The sequence below is a fragment of the Nerophis lumbriciformis genome, linkage group LG36 (assembly GCF_033978685.3).
Source record: "Nerophis lumbriciformis linkage group LG36, RoL_Nlum_v2.1, whole genome shotgun sequence".
Classification (NCBI taxonomy): domain Eukaryota; kingdom Metazoa; phylum Chordata; class Actinopteri; order Syngnathiformes; family Syngnathidae; genus Nerophis; species Nerophis lumbriciformis.
The window spans coordinates 14,137,263-14,159,966 of NC_084583.2; the positions used below are offsets into that span (position 1 = coordinate 14,137,263).

The 22,704-nt window shown below is 37.9% G+C and overlaps 1 protein-coding gene across 2 annotated transcripts in view; it reads right to left on the bottom strand.

Moving 5' to 3' along the window:
* dock2-like (dedicator of cytokinesis protein 2) overlaps positions 1–22,704 on the bottom strand; it is a 399,373-nt gene that overhangs the window by 295,568 nt on the left and 81,101 nt on the right. For both annotated transcript variants that reach the window (XM_072912417.1, XM_061930395.2), the window contains exons 13-20: positions 21,797–22,047; positions 18,985–19,083; positions 18,781–18,853; positions 17,181–17,284; positions 9,795–9,993; positions 2,817–2,914; positions 2,656–2,745; positions 2,468–2,568 (exon numbers count right to left, since the gene is read on the bottom strand). In XM_072912417.1, the coding sequence (XP_072768518.1) occupies positions 2,468–2,568; positions 2,656–2,745; positions 2,817–2,914; positions 9,795–9,993; positions 17,181–17,284; positions 18,781–18,853; positions 18,985–19,083; positions 21,797–22,047 (1,015 nt within the window). The remainder of the gene's footprint in view (positions 1–2,467; positions 2,569–2,655; positions 2,746–2,816; positions 2,915–9,794; positions 9,994–17,180; positions 17,285–18,780; positions 18,854–18,984; positions 19,084–21,796; positions 22,048–22,704) is intronic.

Here is a 22,704-nt window from a genome sequence, read left to right on the forward strand (position 1 = left end):
ACAAGCAAAAACAGAAGGGAAGCAGATATTAACAGTAAATGAACAAGTAGATTAATAATCAATTTCTTACCGCTTGTCCTTCATATTTTTTTTTTTACAAAATAATAGAATGATAAATGACACAATATGTTACTGCATACATTAGCAGAAAAAATAGGAGCCTTTGTTTGCTTACTTACATACATCGGTCATATTCAAAGTCCTCATGTGTCCAGGGACATATTTCCGGCATTTATAAACATAATAGAATAAAAAAATAATAAATAAAACATGTTGTGATAAAAAATATTGATGTAATCATTGTAATATCGACTAGATACGCCATTGTACTTGGTATCATTACAGTGGATGTCAGGTGTAGATCCACCCATGGCATTTGTTTACATTGTGACGCCGGTGAGCTATTGTATCCTCCTATGGTGTGTAGTGATGCATTTTTAGCTATTCCTAGTCCTGCAGTGATAATGATACTTGTAAAAATTAACTTTATTTGTCGCCATGGAGGCGGGAATTGGTGATTTAGAAGTAGCTAAAACACTGCCGATTGCGGATGGACATTAGCCGCTAACTAGCTAGCCATGTTTTAAAGCACCTCTTCCTGAGGGTGTTTCAGTGTTATAACTTCACCTTTATCGTCAGTTTTTAAGCCAAAATGCGTCAATTATCCCTTTTCTGCCTACACACTGTGTCTGCTTGTAAGTACTCCATGATTGTGTGCTGCCGAACATGCTCCTCTGCTTGTAAAACCAGCAATGTCACGACGTGACAAAGCGCCGTCATTCCCGTAAAAAAAATATATGGTGAAGCGGTACTTTTCAAACAGAGTATAGTACCATTTTTGATTCATTAGTACCGCGATACTGTACTAGTACCAGTATACCGTTCAACCTTAGACTGCAGGTTAAAATAGTATCACAAATTCCCTGAAAATGTTGTTTTTCAAAAATATTCTAATATAGACAGTCCGCCCCAAGTCAGCAGGGATAGGCTGCATCTTATACCAACCCTGATGAAGATAAGCGGCATAGATAAGGAATGAAATGGATGGAATATAAACAGTCATAGGCAGAGGTGGGTAGTAACGCGCTACATTTACTCCGTTACATCTACTTGAGTAACTTTTGGGATAAATTGTACTTCTAAGAGTAGTTTTAATGCAAAATACTTTTACTTTTACTTGAGTATATTTATAGAGAAGAAACGCTACTTTTACTACGCTACTTTTATCTACATTCAGCTCGCTACTAATTTTTATCGATCTGCTAATGCACGCTTTGTTTGTTTTGGTCTGTCAGACAGACCTTCATAGTGCCTGCGTTTCAACAAATACAGTCACTGGTGACGTTCACTCCGTTCCACCAATCAGATGCAGTCACTGGTGACGTTGGACCAATCAAACAGAGCCAGGGGTCACATGACCTGACTTAAACAAGTTGAAAAACGTATTGGGGTGTTACCATTTAGTGGTCAATCATACGGAATATGTACTGTACTGTGCAATCTACTAATAAAAGTTCCAATCAATCAATCAAAAGTGTGAAGGACAAAAGACCCTTTTTTATTTCAACCGTACATCCCGTCAAAAGCCTAAAGACTGACTGCACAGTTCCTGTCTTCACAATAAAAGTGCCGCTCCATGGCGCCTGCGCTTTCAAAATAAGAGTCTCCGAAAGCCAGCGCAAACAAGCTAGCAAGCTACGGAGTTTGCCGCCAATGTATTTCTTGTAAAGTGTATAAAAACGAATATGGAAGCTGGACAAATAAGAAGCCAAAAACCAACCACTTTCATGTGGTATTAGACAGAAAGGAGGAACTTTTTTTCTCCTCCATTTGAAAACGTGGACGTTATCATCACTACTGTCTGATTCCAATCAATGCAAGTCATCAGAATCAGGTAATACACCAACTTATATTCTTGTTTTCATGAAAGAAAGGAATCTATATGTGTTAAACATGCATGTATATTCATTAAAACACCTTTAAAATGTAAACAAAAACGGCAAAATAAATAAATATAAATTATATACTGTATATATCAATGTATGTATATATATATGTGTATATATATATATATATATATATATATATATGTCTGTATATATATATATATATATATATATATATATATATATATATGTGTGTGTGTATATATATATATATATATATATATATGTGTGTGTGTGTATATGTTACTCATCAGTTACTCAGTACTTGAGTAGTTTTTTCACAACATACTTTTTACTTTTACTCAAGTAAATATTTGGGTGACTACTCCTTACTTTTACTTGAGTAATAAATCTCTAAAGTAACAGTACTCTTACTTGAGTACAATTTCTGGCTACTCTACCCACCTCTGGTCATAGGTCCACCTATTGAGAAACACCTGATCAAATGTTCTAAAGCAGGACCCCTTTGTCATACAGGAAGTCAAAGGTAAAGAAGGAAGTAGAAACAAGGCGTGACATACTTGTAGGCTAAAGTGGCACTGAAATGCTGCTTGATGTAGGCCTCCAACACTGTGTTGAAATGCTGGAACTTCCGGTCTGCGATGAGACTTATTATGTAGATCTTGTGGGAGAGAACACAAACAAACACAAATATCAGATATTAGTTTTAATGATGCCATCGTATTTCATCATTTTGGTGACACCTCACCAAGGCATCGAACACGAGGATGTCGTAGTCGTCCGTCTGAGAGTGTTCCATCATGATGTTGAACAGAGCGTCCAGCGTGTCCTGCAGGAACTGACACAAGGAGGAGAGGCCGCTTTGAAAGCGGTCAAACGTTTGCGCACTTGTGAAGGCACATGACTGACCTTGACCACCTCCTCGCCGTCGATGAGCTTCAGTTCCTTTAAGTTTTCTCGCAGGAGTTCGGGTCGAGTCCGCCATTTAAGAAGCCCCAGCAGGCCCACTTTGGAGGCAACAAGAACAGGGTTTCTCTTAAAACTAAGCTTTGTCTTTCTTGGATTTTGTTTGAAGTTGTAGAGTTGATTCATTAATAAAAGTGGCATTTTTTTGAAAGGTTTGGAAAAAAAGAATCTATTCGACAGTGTATAGTATTAAAAGAAACGTTAACTTTGAACTAGGGTTGTACCGGTACTAGTATAGTATTGCGGTACTAATAAATGAAAAACGGTACTATACTTTTTGAAAAGTACCGGTTTGCCATATTTTTTTTTTACAGGCATGATGGCACGTCGTCGTCACGTCATGACATTGCTGGTTTTACGAGCAGAGGAGCATGTTGGGCAGCGCACACACACACAGAGTACTTACAAGCAGACACAGTGTATAGACAGAAAAGGGAGAACGGACGCATTTGGGCTTAAAAAGTAAAGATAAAGGTGAAGTTATAACACGGAAACACCCTCAGGAAGAGGTGCTTTAAAACATGGCTAGTGAGTTAGCGGCTAGTGTCCATCCGCAGTCTGCAGTGTTTTAGCTACTTCTAAATCACTAATCCTCGCCTCCATGGTGACAAATAAAGTGAGTTTCTTACAAGCATCATCCCTGCAGGATGAGGAATAGCTAAACATGCTTCACTACACAGCGTAGGAGGATACAATAGCTCACCGGCGTCACCGCTAACCAAAGGTAGCGCCCCTGAATGTAAACAAATGCCATAGGTGGATCTACACCTGACATCCACTGCAATGATACCAAGTACGAGAGTGTATCTAGTTGATACGGCTATTATTACATCAATATTTTTTATCGTCACAAAGTCATTCATATTACCGTATTTTTCGGAGTATAAGTCGCACCGGAGTATAAGTCGCACCTGCCGAAAATGCATAGTAAAGAAGGAAAAAAACATATATAAGTCGCACTGGAGCCCGGCCAAACTCTAAAAAAAACTGCCACTTGTAGTCCGAAAAATACGGTATATTCATAAACTCAGGAAATACATCCCTGGACACATGAGGACCTTGAATATGACAAATGTATGATCCTGTAACTACTTGGTATCGGATCGATACCTAAATTTGTGGTATCATCCAAAACATTACATGGATTCAATTCTTTAAGATGTCAATAAACTTCTCAATCAATCAAAAAAACAGTGGATGGCAGTCACACATAAAAGATATGTGTAGACTGCAAGATGATGCCAGTTAAATGTTCCATTGAGAATATAGAACATTACACACGGCGCTAAAAAATCTGTGATAATGTTTTAGTACGACTTTGGTAAGCTTAGAAGCCGCATCGCTTAGAGGATTGTTGGAGCATTAGGGTTACCTTAGTCAGATGTTCTGTACAGTGCTTCAACATACGGGTATTATTATGTGTGTATAAGAACCGCACAATGGCACCTATTAGCAGACATATTATCTGGTGTTTTTTTCCGCAATATTATGCAAAACCAGCTTTTCTTACCTTCTGGTACCTGCTGATCTGTATTTGGGATCTGCATAAGTCCTGAAAATGTGCGCATGTCCGCCATTGCCAGTCCGTGCCGACGCCGTAGTCAATAAGCTTCTTTTTTTCCTCTATCTTCTTGTTTTGTGACATTCATTCTCCGCTGTTGCCATTTATAATACAGTGTAAAGTTCTTACTTATACAGTATCTGTTAGTAAACTTGCCATGAAAGCGCTAAAAACTCCTGGTAAAGTGGGTTTACATTATTCACCCACGGAACTTTAGTTATTAGAGAGTTTTGGTCGGACGTTTTTCACAGGACACATTTCCGGGCGTTGTTGTCGTTGCACTAGTGAGCCACGGATGAGGAGATGCTGCTCAGTTATTGATTGAAGTAAAGTCTGAATGTCATTAAAACAGTTAGCGCCATCTTTTGACACTTCTTCCACTCCCGTCCTTGCACGCTACACCGCTACAACAAAGATGACGGGGAGAAGACGCTGTCCAAGGTGAGCCACGTAATTAAGACCTGCCCACAAAACGGCGCATCCTGAAGCGACTGTCAGAAAGCGGCTTGAAGATGATGTGTAAAACATCATCTATGCAACATTTTGACCAAAGAACCACCATTATCTCTGTGCTGCTGACACGTCTCCGCTCGGAATGGTCTTCTGCTGGCCCCCCTATGGACCGGACTCTCACTATTATGTTAGATCCACTATGGACTGGACTCTCACACTATTATGTTAGATCCACTATGGACCGGACTCTCACACTATTATGTTAGATCCACTATGGACCGGACTCTCACACTATTATGTTAGATCCACTATGGACCGGACTCTCACACTATTATGTTAGATCCACTATGGACTGGACTCTCACACTATTATGTTAGATCCACTATGGACTGGACTCTCACACTATTATGTTAGATCTCTATGGACTGGACTCTCACACTATTATGTTAGATCCACCATGGACTGGACTCTCACACTATTATGTTAGATCTCTATGGACTGGACTCTCACACTATTATGTTAGATCCACTATGGACTGGACTCTCACACTATTATGTTAGATCCACTGTGGACTGGACTCTCACAGTAGTATGTTAGATCCACTATAGACTGGACTCTCACACTATTATGTTAGATCCACTATGGACTGGAATCTCACACTATCATGTTAGATCCACTATGGACTGGACTCTCACACTATCATGTTACATCCACTATGGACTGGACTCTCACACTCTTATGTTAGATCCACAATGGACTGGATTCTCACAATATTATGTTAGATCCACTATGGACTGGACTCTCACACTATTATGTTAGATCCACTATGGACTGGACTCTTACACTATTATGTTAGATCCACTATGGACTGGACTCTCACACTATTATGTTAGATCCACTATGGACTGGACTCTCACTATTATGTTAGATCCACTATGGACTGGACTCTCACAATATTATGCTAGACCCACTCAACGTCCATTGCATCTGGTCTCCCCTAGTGGGGGGTGGGAGGGGGGGTCACCCACATCTGCGGTCCTCTCCAAGGTTTCTCATAGTCATTCACATTTACATCCCACTGGGTTGTGAGTTTTTCCTTGCCCTGATGTGGGATCTGAGCCGAGAATGGCATTGTGGCTTGTGCAGTACTTTGAGACACTTGTGATTTAGGGCTATATAAATAAAAATTGATTGATGACATTACATGTTATGTAGACCACAAGGAAGTCTTTTACATTTCGAAAAAAAATCTTAAAATGACCGTTTTAATGCGCCTCATGTATGAAAATAGACCTGAATAGACCCGCTCATCGGCAGTGCGCCTTATAATCCGGTGTGCCCTATGGTCCGAAAAATACGGTACTATATTTAACCAGGGAAAAAAAGTTTCTAAAAGCAACACACAGCTATTACTTTTTTGGGGGGCATTTTTTGCAGCACTCAGATTATCCGGCTCATTGGAAATTAATCACTACTTAGACTGTAAAAGAAACAACAAAGATAGCGCTCCCCAAAGGTTCATTTGTCACGTCCGTGTGTTCTGTGACCGATACTTTAAATGGATTCCGGCATTAGTTCTGCAACACTTTGAACAAGGAACAGCTCAGTATAACTGGAGGGCTGATTACCAGCAACTTTTTCCTCTTGTGTCCAGGAAATTTGTGACACATCAAGCTGCACATCTGGTGGGTGGACTTAAACAACACAAGCGGTGTGCTGAGTGTGTGTGTGTGTGTGTGTGTGTGTGTGTGTGTGTGTGTGTGTGTGTGTGTGTGTGTGTGTGTGCGCATGCAAAAGCGCCTGTGGTGTCTGTGATTCAAACAAAGGTTAATGTTCATTATCGTGATGGACTAACAGCTGTTGTGCTGGCACCTGTGTCAGATCTACTCCACTATCTCGAATGCTCGAGTATGCGTATACGTTTGGGAAGGTGCGCTCAACTCTGCAAACATGGCTGGCTGCCAGACTGTGTAGGACAAAGTGACAACACTGTAGACACTAATACAATCAGCGTATTTACATCATTCTCCATAACGTCACTATGATTACAATACACATTCTTGCTGCCGGTTAAAAATGTACCTAATAAGCATGTTGAGTCACCCTCAACTTGTAAACAGGCCGACATAGTCACCCAGAGAATGTCTGACCTTCCCCTGTGCTCATATCACAACAGGATACAATCATTCCATGACTAATTTTTCATTAAATATACATTTTAGTTGGTTATACAACTCTATTAAATTGCACTACCATTGTGCTCAGTGGCCTTGTGGTGAGAGTGTCCGCCCTGAGATCGGTAGGTTGTGAGTTCAAACCCTGGCCGAGTCATACCAAACACTATAAAAAGTGGAGCCATTCTGCCTGCTTGGCACTCAGCATCAAGGGTTGGAATTGGGGGTTAAATCAACAAAAATGCTGCTGCCCACTGCTCCCCTCACCTCCTAGGGGGTAAACAAGGGGATGGGTCAAATACAGAGGACACTTTTCACCACACCTAGTGTGTGTGTGACAATCATTGGTACTCTAACTTTACTTTTTTTTGCTCAAAACTAGTCATTTAGGTTATGCTTACCGACCTCGAAGCTATTTTATTTGGTGCATGGTGAAATGATAAGTGTGACCAGTAGATGGCATATGAGAAATGTGTCGACCGCAATATGACTCAAGTCAACAACACCAACATTTTATATGTTCCATTGAAAATATAGAAAATTACACACGGCGCTCAAAAATCTATCAAAATGTTTTAGTAGGACTTTGGTAAGCTATGAAGCCGCACCGCTTGATGGATTGTACTGTGCTTCAACATAGGAGTATTATTATGGTGTGTGTATAAGGTACATGCTTGCCAACCTTGAGGTGGGGGTGGGGGACGTGGTTGAGTGAGGGCGGGGGCGTAGTTAAGAGGGGAGGAGTATATTGACAGCTAGAATTCACCAAGTCAAGTATTTCATACATATATATACATACATATACATATATATATATACAGTATATATATATACATATGCATATACATATATATATATATATATATATATATACATACATATATATATATATGTATATATATATGTATGTATATATATCCTGAAAATATGCAAACGAAACTGTGTTTAGATAATTGATACTTCAAACTTGCATAAATAAATCTTAAGGAATATAACATAACTTGGCTTCTGAGAGCTTCAAAATATAATGAATAAAATGCTAAAGTTGTTGATAAACAAGCAATTATTTTAATAATTAAATATGGTCATTTTAAATTAATCATTATGATCATTTAAAATTAATGATTTCAATTATGTTTATTTTAATGTATAATTCTATGGCTGGATGTAATAAGGAGTCAGAAAAAATACAAATAAAAATACAATTAATTTTGATGTTTTTAGCAAAATATAGTAAACATGTATTTTTTTTAATTTTTTTTTTTAATTAATAAATATATTTATTTTTAGGTAAGATAAACATAATAATACAATTTATCTCTAGTCTGGATGATTTAGTTCTTGTCACCCTGTTGTCCTCCCATCATAAAGAAAAGGCTGTCCTCACTCAGGTCCGCATGGAGTTGGAGGAGGCGTGGCCTCCAGTTCCGGCTGAAAATCGGGAGATCTTCGGGAGAACATTTGTCCCGGGAGGTTTTCGGGAGAGGCGCTGAATTTCGGGAGTCTCCCGGGAAATTCGGGAGGGTTGGCAAGTATGATAAGGTAAGACATATTATCTGGCGTTTTGTTTCACAATATTATGCAAAAGCAACTTTTTTTACCTTCTGCTACCTGCTGATGTGTATTTGGGATCTGCATAACTCCTGAAAATGTGCGCGCATCCGCCTTTGTAGTCCGTAGTCGATAAGCTTTTTATTTTTCTCTATCTTCTTGTTATGGGACATTCATCCTCTGCTGTTGCCGTTTCTAATATAAAGTAGTGTAAAGTTCTTACTTATATCTGTCAGTAAACTCGCCATGAACGCGCAAAAACATACCGGTGTAGTGAGTTTACATTATTCACCCAAGAAACTTTAGTTATTAGAGAGTTTCGGTCAGACAGTTTTTCACGGGACACATTTCCGACGGATGAGGAGATGCTGCTCCGTTATTGATTGAAGTAAAGTCTGAATGTCATTAAAACAGTTAGCTCCATCTTTTGACACTTCTTCCACTCCCGTCCTTGCACGCTACACCGCTACAACAAAGATGACGGGGAGAAGACGCTGTCCAAGGTGAGCCACGTAAATAAGACCGCCCACTAAACGACGCATCTTGAAGAGACTGTCAGAAAGCTGCTTGAAGATGATCTGTAAAACATCATCTATGCAACATTTTGACCAAAGAACCACCATTACATGTTATGTAGACCACAAGGAAGTCTTTTACATTTAGAAAAAATAATAATAATATGATTGCTTTAATGCGCCTTATATGCCTTTTGTATGAAAAAAAAACCTGGCTAGATGCTCATTGGCAGTGCGCCTTATAATCCGGTACACCCTATGGTGCGGAAAATACAGTATCTAATGAAGTGAATGTAAACGTTGAACAAACAAGAAGTTAGAGGAGGTAACTTAAAAGTTTTGCTACACTCTTTCTGAACTCAAGATGCCCTCTGCTGCCAATGGTAAAGTCCCCACAGTAGCCATATCACAACAATGTCACAGAAAATGTCTAGTTACAATATTAGCACACACAACAAGCACAGACGGACACTTCCTTCCCTGAGGACACCTACTTGATGGAAACATTGGTCTTTGAAAGAGATTAAGTTCTTTTTTTTTTGTCCTGTCCAGCCACTCATATTTGCTGTACAGATGTATGGGCATGGACTACATAAAATAAAAGCCTACCATATGTTATGGACGGTGCGGTATGAGGTAAAGACTACAAGAACCACACAAACATTACCATTCTGGGTGAGCTTGGTGGAGCAGACCAAGGTGGAAATGGTGAAACTGTCTCTGGAGCTGACTGACAGGCCCCCGCCGCCCCCGCTCACATTGCTGGTGCTTCGGTTCAGTCCCCCCTTGTGGAGGTCCCCATGGTGGTGGCGGGTGGAGGGCAAGGACAAGTAAGAATTCACGTCCTCCATGCGCTTGCTGTCCCCCTACAAGGATAATGTGCAATCGGTCAGTCAGTCAAACTTTGTTTTACGACTGTTAGGACAACATGCCGGTTTTTATTTTCCGCCCAATATCTGATTTTTAGAATAGTCCCTGTTTTAGGTGGCCCCCGCGCCCTCCTTAGTGCTTAACCAGTGAGTTCTATTGAGTACATGAAAAGCAAGGACTAAGCTTGAAAGAGCATAAAGATTGAGGAGTGAAGTGATAACAGAAGATCACTGAGCAGCAGAGCGCATTTGGTCTCTGAGTACATCAGGAGTAATTAATCTTCACTCTGGTTGACATTTAATCAATAAGTGGATTCATTCTTACCTGTGGCTCATTAGGCATGAAATCTATTTAGCTCCACTCAGCCTGTTTAGGTGGCCCAAATGTCACATCCAGACTGACTGTACATGCACAATCTTTTAATGATGGCTACAAGTCTGTGCTAACATTTAAATGTCTTTTTTTAAAAGGGACACTTTCCATCTGCAAAAGTATGAATGTATTTCGTCAAAATATGATTAGAATAGAATAGAATGGAAAGTACTTCATTGATCCCTGGGGGAAATTCAGCACCACAGTTTGCTCACAATAGACAATGAATACTTAGGTATTTTTACATGTCAATAATATAAATACAGTCTATTATACAGCATTATTCACATGTGAATAACATAAATAAAGTCTGTTATACAGCATTATTCGCATGTGAATAATATAAATACAGTCTATTATACAGCATTATTCACATGTGAATAATATAAATAGAGTCTATTATACAGCATTATTCACATGTGAATAATATAAATAGAGTCTATTATACAGCATTATTCACATGTGAATAATATAAATAGTCTATTATACATCATTATTCACATGTGAATAATATAAATACAGTCTATTATACAGCATTATTCACATGTGAATAATATAAATACAGTCTATTATACAGCATTATTCACATGTGAATAATATAAATACAGTCTATTATACAGCATTATTCACATGTGAATAATATAAATACAACCTATTATACAGCACTATTTACATGTGAATAATATAAATACAATCTATTATACAGCATTATTCACATGTGAATAACATAAATAGGGTCTATTATACAGCATTATTCACATGTGAATAATATAAATACAGTCTATTATACAGCATTATTCACATGTGAATAATATAAATACAGTCTATTATACAGCATTATTCACATGTGAATAATATAAATACAGTCTATTATACAGCATTATTCACATGTAAATAATATAAATACAGTCTATTATACAGCATTATTCACATGTGAATAATATAAATACAGTCTATTATACAGCATTATTCACATGTGAATAATATAAATACAGTCTATTACACAGCATTATTCACATGTAAATAATATAAATACAGTCTATTATACAGCATTATTCACATGTGAATAATATAAATACAACCTATTATACAGCATTATTTACATGTGAATAATATAAATACAATCTATCATACAGCATTATTCACATGTGAATAACATAAATAGAGTCTATTATACAGCATTATTCACATGTGAATAATATAAGTACAGTGTATTATACAGCATTATTCACATGTGAATAATATAAATACAGTCTATTATACAGCATTATTCACACGTGAATAACATAAATAAAGTCTATTATACAGCATTATTCACATGTGAATAATATAAATACAGTCTATTATACAGCATTATTCACATGTGAATAATATAAATGCAATCTATTATACAGTATTATTCACATGTGAATAATATAAATACAATCTATTATTCAGCATTATTCACATGTGAATAACATAAATAGAGTCTATTATACAGCATTACTCACATGTGAATAATACATTGTACATTATAAATACATTGGGTAAGATTTAACGATTGGCTGAAAATGTTATGTTCTGACTCGATCTGTCAAAGTTAACGCGATAAGTACCTTTGACAGCGATAATTTTTTAACGCACGATTAACGTTTTTGACCCTCAGCCCGTTCTGTAGATTTGAGTAAAGTGTAATGGTGTCCAGTTACTGTTGAGCCAAAGGCTCGAAAACAGCAAGCAGAACTGCACAAAGAAAAGGGGACCTTATGGAAACCTCAGATCCACAGCCATGGCAAGTCGTTCTCCGGACAAGACAAGACGATTTTGCCTTCAATCGCCGTGAGACGACATGATTGGAGTGAGGGGAAGCTTCACGTTCGTGTTTGGATTACAGTGCATCGAAAACACAAAATGGAGAGTTTTACTAGAACTGCTTTAGTAAGATGGAATTAGGGCTGGGCGATATATCGATATACTCGATATATCGCGGGTTTGTCTCTGTGCGATATAGAAAATGACTATATCATGATATTGGAGCATACGTTCTCACGCAGTTGCTTTTAGCTGCTTTTTTCACTCTTTCTTGTCTCTCCTTCTCACAGAGACATAAAACAAGCGCACCTTCTTACATACGTCACATACGTATTTGCCCTCGCGGAGCAGAGAGGTAGCAGCATGGGTAATGTTAGCTGTGGTGCGAGTGGTAATACGAGAGAAAGAAGGTGTGAATCTGGTAACAAATGAAGGAAGAATTCATTGCCAAGAAAAACAGCAGGGGGTCCATCGTCTGGCGGTGGTTTGGCTTCAAGTGGGAATATGTCAAACAGACAACCATAATTTGTCATGTGTGGGGTAAAAGCGTTGCTACAAAAAGTAGCATTACTGCTAATATGTAGCATCATTTGAAAAGTCACCTGCTAGAGAATGAAGAGTGCTTGAAACTCCGCATGTCAACATCTCTGTTCGGTGCCACACCCACAAAATGCCGAGGCAACCATTTCCACATCAACACCGTATGAAAAAAATAGTCAACAACAGAAGGAGATAACGTCCGCAGGAACCTACCACATAGCGAAGGACATACACTATTTGATTTCCTATTATGCAGCTCATTTTTATTTGACAGTTATTGAAATATCTTGTGTGACATCATGCACAAAAGTGCACTTTATTTGTTTTAAACTATTGTAGTGGTGTTCTGTACAAAAAGTGCATTTAAATTTAGTGTTGTTTTGATATCATCTTAGTGAAATCATACACCAAAGTGCACTTGTTTTAAAATGTCTCTGACAATCCTGCACTTTCTGTTTTTGAAATGACATGAATGTTTGTGCCACTGCTTAATAACTGTTTAATAAATACACTTTTGGTCAATTGACTTAGTTGTGATTTCCCTCTCTGCATGAAAGTTTAAAATGAGCATATATTAATGCAGTATGAAGAAGAATGTTTTAATGTAGACACATAGAATCATCATACTGCTGTGATTATATGCACCAAGTGTTCATTCAAGGCTAAGGCAAAATATGGAGATATATATCGTGTATCGTGACATGGCTTAAAAACATCCAGATATTTTAAAAAGGCCATATCGCCCAGCCCTAGATGCTCAGCAGAAACAAAGACGATAGAGAGGAAGTATAAAATCACTTTTATCATAGATTTTCGTCAAAACATGCTAAGTCTTTTCTCATACCAATCACACACGTCGGGTTGGCGGCTTCACAATAATATTTATCCGGTTTAACCAACAAAACAATGAAAAATCATCTCACAATACGATCATGCTGTAATATTTCTACCTAAATTGTTTTCTGGCAGATTGAAATTAAGTGTATTGTAATGGCAGCGGCGATATGAAAGAGAAATACTCTTTGAACAAACTCGTCTTTTTCCGCTACCACTGAGACTAGGTTTAATACTGCAGGCATGCCTGCCACTTCCCACATTGGGTAATTACACTTCACTAAATCATATTACCATCGCTCAGGTATATTATTTTATAACCTGTTCAGATTGATAGTTCGCAATTGCAGAATGTTTAACAGGCTGAATAATACATTTTATTTATAGGCAGAGAAGGTTAAAACATTGTTAATCAAAGATATGCATTCCATTAACTCGCACTACTGTGCAGAAGTTTGGGGCAATAATTACATAAGCACACAATAACCACTCTTCACCCTGCAGAAGAAAGCAATAAGAGTCATTTATAAGGCAGGATATAGTGATAACACAAATACATTTTTTTTTTTTTTTTTGCATTCAAAACTACTGAAATGTTAAAATCTTGTGTAACTACAAACAGTAAAAATTACATATAAATTAAAAAAGTGTAAAGTGAGTCAAGTGGGTAAAAGATTATTATATATTTTATTAAGACGGGTAAATCTTCCAGTGTATATACTAATAATCATGACAAGACAGCTATTTGTTTGATTTACAAAACATGGGTTGGGAGTAAATAAGTTTCTCTTCTTCCCACTCCTTTTTGGATATGAAAAAAAACCTAATCATTATGTATTGTTTTAATTTTGTACATGTTTTCATTGGGAAATATTTGTTTATTTTCGTACCTTACTGTAATGTTATCAAGACTATTTTATTGTTTTTGCTTTGTGTTTAACATGTCCAAAATAAACTACTACGTCAGAAACATCTAATCATGTAGAAAGAATATCACCCAACATTTTTGACAATCAAAGCATGATTTGTGTTATTAATGTGTGAAACTGCTATCCAAAAATGGAAGTGTAGCTCCTCTCCTCTAAATGCAAGTGCTCCTAAAGCAAAGATACAAATTCTGTATTCGTACAAAATATCTGAGCACTGAAAGTATTTTTTTTATTCTCTTTAAAATGTGTTTATATCCTTTTCATGTTGAGCTGTTTCAAAAGGCATAATATTTCAAAACATTTCATTTAAGCAAATTAATTGTCCAGTCATAGAATTAAAAACTTTAAAAAATGATCCGTCTCGAGTACAGTTATTAATGACAAAAAATATATATTTTTCTGCAATTAATTTTGAGTTGACTTTGGACTAAATGCGATTAATCACGATTAAACATTTTAATCGTTTGACAGCCCTAGTTCTGACATGGGAAAGAAGACCTAGTATGAACCAGTTGGAGTTGGTTGTAAAACACATGTGTGTGTACATTAGTGTACGTGCATTGTACTTAAAAACAAGGGATATATGTTGAATTTGAATCCAGCATTTTTAGTAGAGGTTCTCATATTTGAGCCAAGCCAAAATCAAATTGGATGATCTGAGCGGATACAACTTGAAATCAATAGTGCTGTTGCTTTATATGCAGCAATAAACTATTTTTTCTTGGTTTCAACAAAGTTGTAGTTGACAAAGAAAGTAGTATTTTCTATTTAATCTTATTTTTAAGCTCATCTAAGGTTTGGACACAGTTCGAAAATCCACGGGCCTCTGACCTAACCTCAAATAACTGTCAACATGGCCACAAGAGAGTTTTAAAGTGTTTAACTCTAGCAATAAGCTTATTTTTTATTTACATGAATGTTGAAATAAAGGAGATCTTAACGTTCACGGTAAGGGGTCCTACTCCTACTCGTGGTTTTCACATGCTTGATACTGTGATTTAAAGCTCTCTGTTATTAAAAATTGACTTTTAACGATGTTTTAAAAGTCATACTCTGTTTCCCTGGAGCCTATTCATGAACAAAAACATGAAAAAAAATCTCCCTTTGAGAGAAGTGCTCGCTTTCTTAAGGTTGCAGGTTTCTATGACATCAAGGAAAAAACCTTGATAAGCCCATTTTGGAGGATAGCTTAGCAAAAAAATAATACTAAAAGAAATATCATTAAAATGTTAAAAGTGCTTCGCTACACATCCTAAGACAAACCACTTTCTAATGGTAGCTTAAAGTACAAGCCCCCTGCCCTTGAAGCTTAGGAAAAGTCAGACATTTTTTAAATGGAGCCATGGGTAGCAAGGTGTCCCCTTTCCCCCCCGTGGCCATGTGGAAATTGTTTTTCTTTGCTGCAAACAATCAAACTGTAAAAACAGATTGAAGACGGTGAATCTGAAAAGTGACAAGTTCTTGGTGAGTTTGTATCAGACAAAGTACGAACCTGCTGAGGACGGCAGTTTTTTTTTTTTTCCTTCACACTGAAGCTCACATTCTGGTTGTATGTGATGTATGACATCTAATATGTAAAGTGGAAATGAAAAATTACCAAACAGTTGGAAAACTGGGTAAAACACGGCACACTGATAAAGCTTAACCTATTTTACTATAACAATCTATAAGGTTAATATAGTCCGCTTCTTTCTTCCCCTCCATTTATCTGCTTTCTTTTGTAATTCAAGTCATCATTACATATATGTATTGTTGCATTTGAAACAATTGTACTGTTGATAAGAGGTCATTATTTCGATTGGTATTTTTATTGTTGCATTTATTGTGCAATTATGTCCATTGTCATTTCTGTGTTATTATTATCTCCTTCACTAACTGCTTCTTTGCTATAATTTGTTGTACCATATTTGTACATATCCTATTTACTGATGTTGTTCAGTTGTTTTTGTCTCTGTCTTATCCCCACAATTTCCTCCTCTGTATTCCTTTTTTTCTTCTTTCTATTCCCTCCTGCTCTGATCCGGCTGCGCCAAATAATAATATAAAACAATGTAATAAGGTACGTGAGACAATGCACAGTGCAGAACATATACTGTTTTGTGTTTGCCAATAGCCATGTATTGAAGTCTTTAAAATGTTGTATTGTATTAATTAAGGGGAAAATTATCAGACAAAACCCATTGTCATTGTATGTCTGGAAACGCTTATTATGTTGGACTAATGTAGAGTTAAAGTATATAAAGTACAGGACAAAAGTTTGGACACACCTTCTCATTTCAATGCGTTTTCTATATTTTCGTGACTATTTACATTGTAGATTGTCACTGAAGGCATCAAAACTATGACACCTGTGAAGTGAAAACCCTTTCAGGTGACTAACTCTTGAAGCTCATGGAGAGAACGCCAAGAGTGTGCAAAACAGTAATCAGAGCAAAGGGTGGCTATTTTGAAGAAACTAGAATATAAAAACATGTTTTCAGTTATTTCACCTTTTTTTGTAAGTGCATAACTCCACATGTGTTCATTCATAGTTTTGATGTGACAATCTACAATGTAAATAGTCATGAAAATGAAGAAAATGAATTGATTGAGAAGGTGTGTACTAACTTTTGGCCTGTACTGTATGGAAAAAGTAGATAAAGTGCATTTAGTGAACGTTGGACACAAACAGCTCATTACCCTGGTTCATGAGATCTTAAAAAAAATACGGTGCTTACTTTAAAGACCACAAGGTCATGAAGTCCATCCTTCAGAACCGTCCCATCATCTTTCATCAGACGTACAAAGGACATGGAAAACTTCTTCTCACTCTTGTCTTTAGCTGGAGACGCACAGAGCACCACACAGAACAAACAGGGTGAGAGTCAAAACAAGGTGGGAACTTGACAGCTTCCTGTATAATCAAAAGTGTGCAATACGCCTCGGCTCATTTGGCAAACGGCCTCCAACGGATGTGTCCGTTCTGCAGTGTTGGGTTAGTTACTGAAAACCAGTAACTAGTTACAGTTACTAGTTACTTTATTTCAAAAGTAACTCAGTTACTAACTCAGTTACTTAAACCAAAAAGTAATGCGTTACTGTGAAAAGTAACAATTTAGTTACTTATATTTTTATTTTTTATTTTTTTTAAGGCCCCCTTTAACGCCCTTTTATCCTTCCTTTCAGTACTGTTATTGCACTGGAGAATAATACAATGTGTTGATCAACTTGACATGCATTTGCATCACTGAACTCTGCTAAGCAATGTGGTCTACATACAACACACAAAGACAAAGATATGTTTCAAAGGGCCAATTTGTTTCAGGCCAGAACAAATTGACAAAACTATTTTAAATAGCTGCAACATAACATACATAAGTAACAAACAGCATAATAACAACATAGCTGTAAACCAATGAAGGCACACACTACATACACAAAACCTAACCAGGCGTTTTTTTCTCTCAAGGAAATCTGAAATAAAATCATGTCTGAAGCCCAGAACACTCTACACATTTCCCCAGTTTTAGTTTAGAGAAAAGGAAAGATTGGCCTGGCCCACTAGGATCCCTCTTTATGTTTGTGAACTTTATAGTCTATACATTTAGAGTGATGTGATAATCAAACACACTAGAAGTCTCGAATGAAAGAGTATATAAGACAATTGACAGATTGTGTAACTTCAGTGCTGCAATGGGTCTATCAATGTTGTCCTGGCTAGCAGTGCCTCGTTAAAATCCAGCCGCTGTTGCTTAGGAGGTGAAGTGTGTCTCTCTTTACTAGCTTCGTCGAAGCATGTTGCTTTTGTAGCTGTTTCAGCAGATTTGAATTGCTAGGATAGGATCTTTGATCCAAGACACAACTTACATTAAACTAAAATGTTATTTTCTTTGTGGTCGACAAAAGAAAAGTAGTGAGAATATCTCCATGTTAAGAAACTTGGCTTCGGGCTTCGCCATGTCTTGTTAGTAAACACAGACACGCCCCCTCCCACACACACACACACACACACACACACACACACACACACACACACACAGAGCACGCCTCTTCCTTGTCGCCTCATCTCCGTCGCCTCTTCTGCAGCTCTCCAATAAAACACAATCAGATCTTCTCAGTTTCTAGCCGATACAACATAAATAATAACGTAAAATAACGCAGTAACGCATCATGTAGTAACGTTAACTGAGTTACTGAATATAAAAAATAAAGCGCTACGATTACTATTTACCGCCGAAAGTAGCGGCGGTTAGTCCCAACACTGCCGTTCTGTGTCAGACTACGCTCGTCCGAGGGGAGAGGAATGAGGAATTAGGGAGGAAGTACTATTCTACTCACACTCTTGAGAGGATCTGTGTCTGAACATGAAGCGAAGATGGATTCTGTGCATTTCCTCCAGAGGGACAGCCACCTGGAGGACAGGTAAATAAAACATAATCGTCTTTCAAAATGTTGTAGTGCGCTCCACCGGGCTCGTCTTTTTGACGACAAAAGCTTTCAAAAGTGAAATGGGAAGTAAACAAACGTTTGACCACTTTGCACCTTAAAAGTCTCCATCCAGCGGGGTTGTTTGACTTGGTAGTAGATGACTGATCGGTATTCACTCGCCGGCTTATCACCAGCTCCAAGACAGATGGAGTTCTAGTGAAAAATAAAGTTTAGTGTCATACTTTGTAGTCCAGGGGTGTCAAACTCATTTTCATTGAGGGCCACGTTGCAGTTTTGGCTGCCCTCAGGGGGTCGGCCGCTTGGAACATTAATAAAGGAAACATGCATGCATAAGGATTAGCCGCATGATATTGCCATACCACTACTTACGCATTTGATTAGTAAATGTATATTAAGATAATAAGAAAAAAAAACTGTGGATTTTGCGGTCAAAAAAGGCAGCATTTTCCCATGAAACTTACAGTAAAATGGTCACACTCTATTTTACTGTACAATTCTGGTGATGGAGCTGCCAGTTGTTTTGTTTTGGGGTTTTTTGCATAAAAAATATGGTTGCTGTTTTCACAGTGTATTACTGTAAATGTAAAAAAGGTACCACAGTTTTTTTCTGAAGGTTGGATTCTGAAGACTGAGCTGTTTTTAAAAATATATATATTGTCATGTTTACAGTGTCACAACAGGGGGGTCGCAGCTTGCGACGGCTCACTCCAGACTAGGCGTGCAGGTAAAAACATGATTTATTCCTCAAAAAGTACTACAGAAAACGGAAAACAAGGCGAAGGAACAAGGCGCCGATCGCACTTGAAGCTAAATACTTAGCATGGACTAGAAGACAAGATACGTGACGAGAGCATGAAGCAAACACTTAGCATAAACTATGGCCTGGAACACTCAGAGAAATGTGGCATGAAACTAGCAAGACTCACTTGGCAAGGCATGAGACAAACAATGACGCCAGGACGACTGACTGGCAAAGGCAGGCTTAAATAATGTCTCTTGATTAGAGCCAAGTGAGCGTCCCGAACACCAGCGGCAGGTGAAAATCATAAGTAGCCGTGGCAACCAAACCAAACTCAGGTGTCAAACAGGAACTAAAAGAGTCCAAAACTAACAGAACATAACATGACATACTGTGTACAATTAGATAGATAACTTGCTTTTAAATCGTAAGGCTAAGTAGATATTTATATATGTTTTTACCCCAGAAATGTTTCGAATGTATGATAATATAATATCTGTTGCATTATTAGATCAAATTTAAAATATATATAATTGCATGCGGTACATGTCTTTTTTTTCCCTATCAAAATAGAAAAAGAAAAAACTTTAACTACAAACCCCGTTTCCATATGAGTTGGGAAATTGTGTTAGATGTAAATATAAACGGAATACAATGATTTGCAAATCATTTTCAACCCATATTCAGTTGAATATGCTACAAAGACAACATATTTGATGTTCAAACTGATAAACATAAAGAATAATCATTAACTTTAGAATTTGATGCCAGCAACATGTGACAAAGAAGTTGGGAAAGGTGGCAATAAATACTGATAAAGTTGAGGAATGCTCATCAAACACTTATTTGGAACATCCCACAGGTGAACAGGCTAATTGGGAACAGGTGGGTGCCATGATTGGGTATAAAAGTAGATTCCATGAAATAATCAGTCATTCACAAACAAGGATGGGGCGAGGGTCACCACTTTGTCAACAAATGCGTGAGCAAATTGTTGAACAGTTTAAGAAAAACCTTTCTCAACCAGCTATTGCAAGGAATTTAGGGATTTCACCATCTACGGTCCGTAATATCATCAAAGGGTTCAGAGAATCTGGAGAAATCACTGCACGTAAGCAGCTAAGCCTGTGACCTTCGATCCCTCAAGCTGTACTGCTTCAACAAGCGACATCAGTGTGTAAAGGATATCACCACATGGGCTCAGGAACACTTCAAAAACCCACTGTCAGTAACTACAGTTGGTGGCTACATCTGTAAGTGCAAGTTTAAAACTCTCCTATGCAAGGCGAAAACCGTTTATCAACAACACCCAGAAACGCCGTCGGCTTCGCTGGGCCTGAGCTCATCTAAGATGGACTGATACAAAGTGGAAAAGTGTTCTGTGGTCTGACAAGTCCACATTTCAAATTGTTTTTGGAAACTGTGGACGCCGTGTCCTCCGGACCAAAGAGGAAAAGAACCATCCGGATTGTTATAGGCGCAAAGTTGAAAAGCCAGCATCTGTGATGGTATGGGGGTGTATTAGTGCCCAACAATGCCAAGCCACGTGTTACATCAACGTGGCTTCATAGTAAAAGAGTGAGGGTACTAGACTAGCCTGTCTGTAGTCCAGACCTGTCTCCCATTGAAAATGTCTGGCGCATTATGAAGCCTAAAATACCACAACGGAGACCCCCGGACTGTTGAACAACTTAAGTTGTACATCAAGCAAGAATGGGAAAGAATTCCACCTGAGAAGCTTCAAAAATGTGTCTCCTCAGTTCCCAAACATTTACTGAGTGTTGGTAAAAGGAAGGGCCATGTAACACAGTGGTGAACATGCCCTTTCCCAACTACTTTGGCACATGTTGCAGCCATGAAATTCTAAGTTAATTATTATTTGCAAAAAAAAAAAAAAGATTATGAGTTTGAACATCAAATATGTTGTCTTTGTAGTGCATTCAATTGAATATGGGTTGAAAATGATTTGGAAATCATTGTATTCCGTTTATATTTACATCTAACACAATTTCCCAACTCATATGGAAACGGGGTTTGTACTTTATTGATGCATATTATTTCCAGGCGTTCTCTGGCCATTTAAAATAATGTGGAGGGCCAGATCTGGCCCCCGAGCCTTGAGTTTGACACCTGTGTTGTAGTCCCCGACTAAACACCGCCACTGACCTGTATGATCTTGCCCTCCTCGTCGCAAACACACATGATGACCTCCACGTTTTTCTGCGTGGTCTTGTTATACTTGTCGAAGTCTCCGCCCTGCAGGGTGAGGTAGATGTCGTTGCGAATGTCTCCGGGCATGATGATCTCGGGGAAGCCCAGCTTGCGTGCCACCACAGTGCTGCGGTCCACCAGGTGAGGGTATTCCTTGCGAGTCTGAACGATGTCGCCTACCAGCGCCTTCATGGTCACCCACAGTCCTGAAAAAGCAGGGACTTTCAAATGGTGTGTCTGACTTAAAAGTCGGCCTCAGACCCATTCTGAGTGAGTTCTGGGGAGTCAAATTTTACATTCAAATAATTAAAGCACCGCTGATTAGGGCTGTGAATCTTTGGGCACCACACGATTTGATTTGATTCCTGGGGGTAACGATTCTATCTTGATTCAAAACGATTCTTGATTCAAAATCAATACTTTTTTAATAACATCTGGTGCCAGTTCTATGATTTACTACATTCCTCTATAAAATAGATAAACAGCCCTGATAAATTTCTATATTACCGTATTTTTCGGACAATAAGTTGCTCCGTAGTTTAAGTCGCGCAGGCCGAAAATGCATAATAAAGGACATCAAGCAAGAATGGGAAATAATTCCACCTGAAAAGCTTCAAAAATTGGTCTCCTCAGTTCCCAAACCTTTACTGAGTATTGTTAAAAGGAAAGGCCATGTAACACAGTGGTAAAAATGCCCCTGTGACAACTTTTTTGAAATGTGTTGCTGCCATTAAATTCTAAGTTAATGATTATTTGCAAAAAAAACAACAACTTTGTTTCTCAGTTCAAACATTAAATATCTTGTCTTTGCAGTCTATTAAATTGAATATAAGTTGAAAAGGATTTGCAAATCATTGTATTCT